General features: G+C 37.8%; 1 protein-coding gene across 1 annotated transcript in view; it reads left to right on the plus strand.

The window, feature by feature from the left end:
• QKI (QKI, KH domain containing RNA binding) overlaps window positions 1–11,448 on the plus strand; it is a 167,303-nt gene extending 155,855 nt beyond the window's left edge. The window contains 1 exon segment of the mRNA XM_035900406.1: window positions 957–11,448. Coding sequence (XP_035756299.1) covers window positions 957–973 — 17 coding nt within the window. The 3' untranslated portion in view covers window positions 974–11,448.
• Window positions 11,449–11,752: the final 304 nt, after the last annotated feature.

Here is an 11,752-nt window from a genome sequence, read left to right on the forward strand (position 1 = left end):
GGAATGTATATGAAATGTCAGATTTTATTGTATTTGCAGAGTATTAGCTTTGAAAATGAATTAAGAGAGCTGTTTGTAGTTTTAAAACGCCTTATTAGTATCAATTAGATATTTTCTCTATTTTTTGATGTACTTAGAGCTTTTTAAGTATAGACTTTAAAATGGCAGGACTTTTACAGTGTTTACATGCAAGTGCATTTTATAAGTGTCCTATATGTGTAAAATAGTATTTCGAACGGGAAAATGCTGGCTAAAGTAGCAGGCTGAGCGTTTTCCTGGTTCCCACGATGATGCCTACGTTGCTAGACTACAGTTTAGTATTGCTTTGTATCATGAGGCCAAGAAATTCCATGTTGTTTGTAAATAGAATAAATGAAAGGCAATAAAAAATTTATTGAACAAAAACCCTTTGTTTGGCCCATAGTTTGTTGAACCAAATTGTTTCTTTAAGTCCAGAATTCCTTAGATGACTCCATTCTTTTAACAACCAGTTATTAATAATCACATCCATCATTAATAGTTGCTTTAATGCTTGCACCTGGGGAGGTACTAATGCTTAATAGCAGTCAGATACTGATGCTGTGCACTGACTGTTGTTCCAGAAATCTTCTACCCAGTTCCAAAACTGTTCATCGTTTTTTGTTTTCCAATTTCCTTCATCGACTGCTACTAACCATTAGTCGTTAGTCGTATTTTATCTCTATTTCTCCTGTTAACCGGTTTTGTGGGAGCGGGCTTCTCCTTCACGTGTCCAAATCATGATGGAGGGCTGTCATGATTTTATTGCATTCTGTAGATGGTGTCGATCAGTATGTCAGAATTAAACATGCTTGGTTTTGTTATTAGTTGTGATTAGTTTTCATGTTGTCATTAAGCCGTCACTAGCTGGAACTAATCTCTTCTCTATCTTTTCTTTCTTTTTTTTGTTTTGTTTTTTTTTGTTTCTAACCACCCAGCCGCCACCGGCAACTAACCTATGACCTTCTGACCTCTGAACTCTTCACCCAATGATGACCTGACCATGCCTGCCTGCTGATCAGTTAACTGGTAAACGCCTTTGCTTGCCTGTCTTCAGTGCAGCGAGCTGGGGCACTTGTCCGTTCGTCTTACCATCTAACAAAACAGACAGAGAAATTGTTGTCCTCCAACTCCGCTTTTTGTTGTTCTCCTGTTTGGGTGAAAGTGGTTCTAGAACCTGCACTGAATAGTAGTAAAGCAATAAGGTCCAACTCATCCCTCCGCACTGATCATCCTCTAGTGTCCCGCCCCAAGCGAACGGTAAGGAGGCCTCGCACGAGATGGAGACAGATGTCCCTTAACTACCCGATGACAGAGGCAGTTACTGTGAGAGACTTCTAGGAATATTTTTCTTCTCAAAAAAAAAAAAAAAAAAAAAAAAAAAAGAAAAAAAAAAGAAGTCAAAGCTCTCTCTGAATGTACTGTGTGATGATGCATCATGCATGAACCTTTGGTCAGGGATGTCATTGGGGAAGGGATTCCAAAAAGTATTCAAAATTTGATACGCTGTTTAGTCACTACCGGTGCCCTCAAAGGGCAGACATTGCAGCCTTTTTTCTATTGCCTGCCAAATTGGACGTTTTAAAGGAAAGTGTGCCATGAAATGCAGATTACGATGACTTTTCAGAACTACGTTAATGCAGAGAACAAAACAGCAACACTATTAAAGCAAAATCTGAGTTTAAATTATTTTAACCATATTTTAATCTCCTCAGAAGATTACATGAGAACAAGGTACATGCATTATGTGTCACATTACTGGGCAAACTGTTCAAATATTTTTTTTAAACCTCCCTGTATAGAAAAAATTTCATTAAGGATGTAAAAGCCATGCTTGCCTATTTGCTGTATACATGTAATGAAATTGTAGATAAAGTGTAGTGCATTGAAACAAAATGAACAAAAAAGTAGATACTTTTACTATACAAGGGTGCTGGTGCAGAAAAAAATATATTTTTGGAAATGTAGCATTTTATACTTTCAAGTGTTATAAAAAAAGAAAAAAAGAACAAAGAAACCCTTTATTTCATTAAATGATTTTTTCTGGTGGTTGTCAAGAAACAAAAGACCAAAAGAGCCTTTTAGTCTTTCTTTTTTATTTTTTAAGTATTGGAATAAGTCTAAAGAAAAGGAAGTGCCTTATTTTCTTCATGGTCATTTAGTCAAATGTCTTGTATAATCAGCTTCTCCCTCAGACAAGTTACTGCATGCCACTCAGTCGCCCAGTATGTGAAAGAAGCTGTGAGGAAAGACAAATGATGAGTTGACCATATTAATTACCTGATTTTTGCCATACTAGCGTGATGTGACTTTGCCAAAATCTCACTACGTAAAATATTTGCTAAGTTTTTGTCAAACCAGCCCATCGTTATTTCAACCACTCTACTTTTTGAATCATAGCAAACGCCGTACTTGTGCAATGTAAACCAAAGGGTTCTGTGATACAGACTGCCTCATGCTAAATGAGACTATTAGCTGACAAATGTTTGTAGAGCTGGAAGTATGTCATTTGTGTTCAGGGATGGAGAGGAGTTTTCTTGATTTTTGGTTGGAATAAATATGCGTCAAATACAGTAGGCTTCGGCGTCACCCAGAAAACTGATGTTCTGTGGATAATGAAATTGAAAGTGCTTAGCTAGCTTTCAGTTACAGTCTGAGCCTGTCCCCGGTTTTCGCAAGCAGCTCCTGCAGTGGCAAACAGCATGCAAGTTATTTATTTTTCAGCCCTTCTTCAACTGCTGTTAGATCTGTCCGCTGGCTTTTCTTCGTAAGATAAGCAGGAGAGGGACATCAGCTAGTTGTTTGAAGTCCAGCTATACTTTATTTTTGACCTTCATTTCCACATGAGATTCATACAGCTGGGCAATTGCAAGAGCTGAAGCTGTTGAACGCACAGTATTTGATTCTGAAAACATTAAGTATTACTTCGCGTGGGGCTCAGTACTAAACTTGGCAAATATCAGGTGATAACTTTATTCCCCTCTTGTCAACTTATTCTCCTCCTGCAAATCTTCACAGCTTCCAAATGAAAGGTCAATAGTAAGCTAAGAGGGCTTACATTTTTAAGCACCTGCATGGTGACCTCATCTAACATCTTGTCTCACCTGGAAATAATTATCAGTTTATTTACTATGCAATAGACATTCATCCTTTCGTATTGAGCTAGCTTTTTGTTTATTGTGCCACCGGCTTTGTCTTCCTGTTACACATACAGTTGTGTTGATTTTACTTACAGTATATGCTGTGCCATTTTGATTTTATTTTGGTTGGTTGGTTGAATAAACTTGCGACACTCGAACATTTGAAGAGAGATTTGCTAAAACAATACCAGTATTTGATCCAGTTTCATCTCAACTATGATAAAACCTGGACATTTTAGATGTTTATCAAAGGTCTTTTACTGGGGGGGAGGGGAAGTGTATGAAATAGATGTGTGACATGTGAAAGTAATGTTTGCTCTGAACAAACTTCTGAAAACTTAGTTGACAAAATTTTGGATCAACTTAAAAAAAAAAAAGCATGACTTTTGAAATCTCTGAATGCCTTGGTTCTCAGTATTATCATTCTTTAATGACTTTTTCTTTATTAAAATAAGTAGTTTTAAGACTTCTTTCTGACAGTATTATGTAATTTTTTTAGAGTGGGTAGATGGGAGTGTCGCTTGTATGTAACCGTACAGATGACATGTATTTGTCTATTCTTTATTATCTTAGTAGTTTCATGCTATGTATGTACCATAACCAACCTATTGCCTATGAGAAACATGTAAGATAATGTATTTACAGCCATTGTTACAAGTTTATAATGTATTTTTCTATCTTGTTTTATATGTATGTTATATAACATTCAAAAGAATTTTTTTCCTGATTGAGAAAAAAGGATACAAAATGCAAAACCCACAATTTTGATAACTGAAAAATTGCCAATTGTTTTGCAGTACTTTATTATATCGGGAGTGTTGTCTTTCTTGGGCTTTTAGTTAGCTACTGGATGAATACATTAGACATATTTGGGTTTTAGTTGGGTTTTTACATAGCTTGCATTTTAATTCTTTGGTTCTTTGCTGTTTCTATTAACCCATAGCATTATTTTAATAAATGTTATAATACCAACCTACTAACTCTGGACTATGTCTGTTTATTAACCATTACATGTTTAATTAAAATAAACAAATAAAGACGGAAGAATGTAAAGTCTTGAGTTACTGGACTAACCCTGAAGAACGTGACCACAGATAACACAACGTGACTTGTTTTTATGTTGTTTGTCGGCTGACAATTCTGCACACTACTATTAAGTTGGCTTTGGTCATTCTGGCCTTTTACCTTGGGGAATAGGTGCCAGTAGAAATGGGAACAAAGTAGCATTTTTTGAGGCATTCTTCTCGTAGAGTCTTGCCACTTGCCTTTCAGCATCTGCATTACTAATTCCACACTTTCTTTTTCTTTCTCTAAAATAATTACTGTCGGCTCACAGCAAAAGAGCAAAGATGCCAGTGTATTGGTAAACCGTGATGGTGTACAGAAACCAGTTTGATTCTTTGTTGAACCATTCGGAGGTCGCAGTTAATCTCGTAGTAATTTGTGATTTGTTGTTTTTGGCACCTGGTTCACCGTTGCATCATGTGACATTTCTAAGCACAAAATACTTCTAGACAGGATTACTGTACATTGAAATAACAAAATCCAGGGGTTTTCCTTGCCAAAAGTGCCTTATTTTCTTCATGCCATGCTATTTTTAAGTAACTTTTTTTTTTTTTTCCACTTCTGCTAAAGTCTACCAGTATTGCCTAGCTCAGGGGAGTACAATTTCTGTAAGCCAAAGGTCGAACTGGATCATTTCCTAATGACTGCAGAAAGTACAGAAATACACCTTTCACTAAATTACCAAGCAACTGCCATTTCAAATCCCAGGGCTGCCTCTATGTGATCCTTATCCCCGTGGGTGACTGTAGCAACAGGAATGCAGGGAACTGAAATAGTGAAGATGCTGGTTTGAATGTACATCTATGCAAATACTTTTACAGAAACGTTTTTCTCTCTTAAAGCTTCTTACGTCTGAGGCTCCTTTGCATACCCTGGGTCGTCCTCCTAGATTCGTAATCCTAAGTGGATGGTAATTACAGCTGATGCTGAGGGAGACCCTCGGTGTAGATCACTCTGCAGATATCAACAGGTTTTGTGAAAGCCCAGTTTTTTCCTGTAGACAGTAAAAATTCAGATGAGGAGTCTTTGCATCTGTTTAAATGCCTTCTTTAATTTATGATGTTACAAAACTACGTATCTTGAAATCCATGCGATATAAAACTTTTAATTTTAAAAGGTTCTCACAGTATTGGTAGTAGTAATTAAAATAGAATGCATCTTTATTTTACAGAGGAAAAATAATCTAGCTCTGATGAAAACATTTGTTAGGTTTTTTTAATGGCATTTAGCTCTTTATTTGTTTTACAAAAATGTATAGGTACAACTGAAATACCAGTGCATTTAGAGTAGTTTCACTTGTACAGAAATCTTTTTAGGTTAACAGGTTGTGAATATCTTACTATCCTACAAGTCAGCCACAGGCAGATGATAAAAAAATCAGTCCTTTGCAACCGACAGCATCAGGACCTTTTGGCTGGATAATGGCATGAGTATCTTTTCAGAGCAAGCAATTTATATTCCTAAAGAATTTTATCAGAGGCACACATTTAAACTCGGTGAAGTACTCCCTCCAGTTCAGGTGAAACTATTCAGATGGGACAAAAGATTAGTATTTTATATTGAAGAGTACTTCTATTCCCAGAACGACTGCTTTTCTGTAAGATTTTTATTATTTTATATTTTTATTAGATATGAACTACTGTGATACTTTGTCCACAGTGCATTTTCATCTCATTCTTCATTATATGCAGTGGTGAAAGTTGCTCTAAGTTCTTAAGTACCTTAAAGCTGGAGGACAGCAAAAAAAAGGAAAACTCTAAAATCAAAAATTTATACTAATTATTGTTGTCCGCCAAATATGTTTCTCAGTTTACCTAAGTGCCTGTCTAAAAATTTAACTTTTATACTCTGCCTGCTTATAGGAAAGAAACAGGGTATTTTTAGAACTGAATTTGTTGATGGCTTCGGTATTGTTACATCACTGAAGCTAGGTTGTTCTTTTTCATTATTCTAGGGTTAAATTGGCCTGTCATTTGAAAGATCATACATTCAGGTCAATTAGAGAGTTGCTGTTCCAGCCAATAAAGGGTTTTATCTTAGGGTAAATATATATATATATTTGTTTGGGTTTGTTTTTTTTTTTTTTTTTAGTGGATAAAAATATAAACTAAAACAGGATAGAGCCTTTCAAAGTAAAATCGGAGCAATCCTCTTCACTTCTTAAAAGTGAACTGTTGTACCAGAGTACAACAAATTTGGTTTCTCCGAGAGTATTTTTTTTTTGGAGTTACGAATCCAGAATATATTTTGTAAAGAGTCTTCAGGGACATCTCTCAAATGTTTTTAATGAACATGTGTTCGCTGCATACTGACAATATTTTATTTGAACATATCTTTAAAAAGAATGTGCAAAATCTGCATGCGATGAATGGTTTATTCCCAGGTAGTACTCTTTGAGAGGGACCACTAAAAGGTTTTCTGCCCTGAAAACGTAGGGAGATACTGAAATGTGTTGCCATCCATTAAGAAATTACTTTAACTTGAGGGAAACACGAGTGTGCGAAGCTTAATTCTTTGTGTCTGGGTAAAAATAGCAGTCATCATAAATAGCGCATTGTACAGAACGGAGCCTGGGTAACACGTTCCTAGGGTTGAAAGTGCATAACTGTTACTGGAATGTCTCTTTTGGTTTTGATATATTTGATATATTTTTCTAAAACACTCTTAATGGAATACTGTCCAAATAACACCTGAACCATAACATTAACACATGGTAATCAATGTTGAATCAAACTGGTTAACAAAAAGTACAGTGCTCTTCCTTCTCTGTGCCTGCGCACTAATTGGAGGTGGAATGGTTCGGCGTAGGAGGTGGGTGTCGGGCACGGCAGGTTGCGGTGCTGATTCCTTGGTGCCAGCGGTTCGGATGTCCGCCTTTGACAACAGACTAACTGGGAGGAATCTGACTCCCAAGGCAAAGTTTAACTGAGATCTGCAACTCTTAGAAGAATTAATTGAAAAAAAAAAAAAAAAAACGAGCAGCAACGAAACAACATATATCATATATGCTTTGACTTGTATTATGGCAGTTTGTGTGAAACATATAAGGGTTTGTTTGTGCAAAATAATGTATTCTGAGGGGAAAAACAAACATGGACATTGCCAAAACACATGTAAATAAAACACCATTTATGACTGTACATTATGTGCAATAAAGTAACTGGAAAAAGTGCATGTACTTTATCCTCAAAAGCAAACTGACAGCTCTCAAAGCTGTAGCTATAGTTTTATTTTCTGAAAAGTTAAATTTTATTCTGTATCTAAACAGCAGAATAAAGAATGTACATTTTTCACACCTCAATTTTCATTAATGCTTTTAGCAGTGTTATGAAAGATGTTAATTGTTGAAAAGGCTTAAATTTTCACGGTCATCTGACTACCAGGGTATTTTTTGCTGAACAGTTTCTTACTGCATTTGCTGTTGTTGTCTGTAACTGTAAATGAAGCAAGCATGCATTGCATACCGTAAACATGCAATGCACATTTTGAATATAGATTTGTGGATGCCCCAATTCTATACATTTCACAAAGATGACCAAGTGATGATGATGATGTACTTCTGCAAGCATCACTGTTACAATTGTTTGGAGCAAATAAGGAAAGGGAGTACCACTTTGTAGCAGAGCCAGGATACTGGTTTGGGGTGGGGGTTCTGGTTACTATAGAAAAAATGAAGATGATAAATCTGCCACCCTACCTAGTGTGAACCTAGTGAGAAACACATTTTGGAGAAGAAATAGATTATGGCGGTTTAACATTTTCATTAATATTTATGTGATGATCCCTGGTAAGAAAATTTCTTTACCAAGGTATTCTTTGATAAAAAGCCCTACTTTACATTGTTTAAATAAAAAATGGTTTGCCTCAGAAGTAGGTGTACAATAGAAAAGGGTTAAATGTGGCGTCTTTAGGAGTCTGGTAGAATAGGGGAGGCTAAATACCAGTGTTCGGGTACAATTCCTCTCCTGCACTCTTCCAGGAAGGAAGAAAAATTTGGCATAACTAGCGTTCGAAGATATCTTCCACTCAACAAAGTGGTGGTTTGGTTGTACCTGAGCTAGCTTTAAACTCCTAGTTCATCGAATGTAGAGATGCGGTGCAACATGTGCCCCTCGAGGAGGTAAAGCAGCCCTCGACACCTTTGTTGTTACTCTGGATGCCAGCGCAAGCACGCCCCTGCACTGCAGCCCTGGCTCGAAGCGTGGGCACGGCCTCACCTGCCGCGCTGTCTTTGGCTGTGCTGTGCAAACCCCCTCCTTCATCCACCCAGACCCCTAGAAAGCAGAATGGTGATCATCTTCCTTGTCTCCTGCACCAAGTCAGTAATATCTATGATCACGTTCACGCTAGGAATTGCATTTATTGGTCTACAAATTAAAGTTAGATGTGGAATTTAATGACTGGAAAATTTCTATCAACGACTTTACTACTGTTCTACCAATGCTTTCTGCAAAAGCGTTTTGGTACGTTTATGGCCTAACATTACTAGATGTCTCCTGAACACTTTTACTACAGTTACTGTACTTCCCTTGAGAAAATACAAACTTAACCATTATCTCTGTCAAAATAACGAGAGGCATTCATACCAAAGAGTGCAAAATGCAGCATCTGAAATTAATGTCTTTGGCATTCAGGTCTGCCAGCAAAAGTAGAAAGAGATATTATACAACTGTTTTCTCAATATCCATATCAAGTTCTCAAACAGTTAAAAATAGACAACTGACAGCCAGTTCCTCTTGAGTTGAGCTCTTCTAAAAATTATTAACCACAGATAACCAGTAACTCCCCAAACGATACGTTTTAAAGTTTTTATTACAAAACAGCATAGCATATATTTGCCTTTTCTAATTTCTGTCACTGCATTTTCAAAGTGTTTTCATCTTCAGCAACAAACAAGGTTGGCTACTTTGAATAGTAAACTGAACAATCTCAGAGGTGAGCTTCAAGGAAAAACCACCAAATAATGGCACGCCTCACAACACTGCATCGTTTCAGCAGCTCATCAGTAAATAAAGGTGCTTTCTCTAAATTTTACCTATTCGTAAACCCCTTATGCAGACAAGAGGCTAAACAGAGAAATGGCTTTTGTTAGCGGGACCTTTTCAGAATGAATTCTGTCGATTTTGAGTTCACTGGGGGTGGCCTTTCTGAAACAGGTCGTACTGCCACTGCCTGGAGCTAGGAAGACCCCAGGTCCTCTTGCCGTAGGTCGGTCATTCAGCAAGCGGTTGTCTCGGTGTTACTTCTGGTCTGCTTTCATAGTCTCTTAAATTATGAAGATGAAGCCTCAGCTTTTGTATCCAGATGGGTTTGTATCATGAGAGATGTATCAGTCTCTACCTTGGAGGGCAGTGTTTTAAAGGGGCATCTTTTTAACTGAAGTTACTACAGTAAAAAGGCAAGTTGTGTGAGCAAGAGTATTACGGGAAATGTTACCATACAATAAAGATACTAGCATCCCTGTTTCGGAGTCGCGCTGGTTTGTGTGCATTAGAAATGCACAATGTAATAATAGTGTAATATTCCCTTCTTGTTGTGTACATCTTTCCAACTATGATTTCCAGATTCTGTTGTTTTGATAATTTATAACAGTGGACAAGGTGGTTTTCATGGGACTCAGAATGTACCTTTTACAGATCAGAGATAGTGAAATGACAAGATACTGCAAATCACTCCTACGTATAGCCTTTCCACGGAGCACAGCCTTTTTCAAAGGAAGGTTTTAAGGTCTTGGCCTCAGATATTAGGTAATATATGGTAAAATTGTGATGCAGGAAGCATAGTTTATTTGTTAGCCTACCTGTTAATCTCCAAAAGTTTAAACATCTGTTACCAGTTCTAAGATGTTACTGCATGTTGACTGTCACGGCAAAATCCATATCTCATTTTTAACATGGGCACAATCTAGAGACCTTCACATCCATACTACGCTAGTAAGTCTCTCGATCATTTAATGGTAAATCCAGTACTGCAGAGGGGACCACAGGGCCATGACTTGCATGCTCTTGTGTGACTTTTCCCATATAACCTTAGTGATGAGACAATTTTGATTCTTTCCCTGAAAGGCAACGGATGAAGCAGATCTTCAGCTTTGTTTCCGAGAGAAAATAGGAAATGTGTACCTATCTGGACTGAAAGAAGATAAAGAATAACAATAATGTCAGAGCTTTGAATCCTGTCCTGAACAGATTAATAGAATTACTTTGGACTTTGTATGAGCCAGGAGGAGGAGGAGACAAACCTAGACAAGAGCAGCATTGTCAAGAAGCCCATGCTGTGTTGTCAAGAAGTTCATCAGAGACTGTAGGCTGGAATTTTAAGTGAAGAAAATGGAAATCATCTCAGTCCTTGAAGAGCTGGTTTGCCGTATCTCTCTGTTATCTTAAGGAAACTTGCTAATTTCTCTATTGGAAATCTTTTCCTTCTTCAGCCTAGTTTGAATTTCATGTTCTTTTGTTCTAAGGTTCTGCCCTGCCCCCTTCTGCGCCACCTTACATTTCATAGACAAATCCTCCCTTCATTAGGATGGCCAGGTGGTGCAGTTCTTCCTTGGTATAGAAAGACTGCAAGAAAGTGTTCAGGTCTAAATCAGGATATGCAAGTACAAGATTATTTAGAAAGCCTGTTTTAAATATATGTGACTTGGTCCAAGCAGGTGGGAATGTGACCACGGCACAAATCTGACTGTGTTTGAGATGTTTCTTTTATTGCTGATGATTTGTGCAATTTTGGGCAAGACCCTTGCAGCCAAATCCACAAAAACACAGCACTGGAAGTGGGAATTAGACCTTATTCGAGTGTCATGATATGGAGTGTTATTACCTAGCTTTTCAACAGAAAATTCCTTTTGTGTTATTCCGTAAGAGAAAACACCATCAACTTACCTTCTTTTGTCCGCTTTTAGCAGCAACATCAACAAAAAAGAAAACCCTGGGTACCCAGAGACAACATACCTGCTCTCGTGTGGAGGGGGAAGTGCTGGTCAATAAATCCCTGGCTTTCAGCTGCACCCACAGTAACTACCTTAGCAGCTCAGCTGCTTGAGTATGTCTCTCTCCCCGTTTTCACGTGCACAGCCTATATGGTCGTAACCTGGCCATTTGTGTCCCCCAGCTACCCATAAAGAAGCTCAGTACTGTTTCACTCAAGTCCTTTTGTTGCTCTTGTTCTGAATCTTTGTACCTCAGTTCCTCACCAGTGAAATGAGGTTAATAGGAGTAGCCCAGTAGAGCGTCAACTGTGGATGACTGCATTCAAGGCTGTGGAGTGCTCGAAAAGTACAATGCCGAGTGCTCTCCAGTATCATAACAGTGTCCAAGTGTCTTACGATCTTGAATGTACTTAAAAATAAAGCGTGTAAGCAAAACAAAATGCCTTTGACTTCTTACTTAGTCCAACCCCATTGCACAATCCCGTAGTCCAGCTGAGTCCCAGCCTCAGGGCCGATAACCTCAGTGGGTACCAGCAGTGCCCGAGATGGCTGTCTCTTGCTTTGGCTTGATTTGTGTTCATAACTTTCTCTATCCTTC

Source organism: Egretta garzetta, unplaced genomic scaffold (genome assembly GCF_000687185.1).
Source record: "Egretta garzetta isolate BGI_Z169 unplaced genomic scaffold, ASM68718v1 scaffold388, whole genome shotgun sequence".
Lineage (NCBI taxonomy): Eukaryota > Metazoa > Chordata > Aves > Pelecaniformes > Ardeidae > Egretta > Egretta garzetta.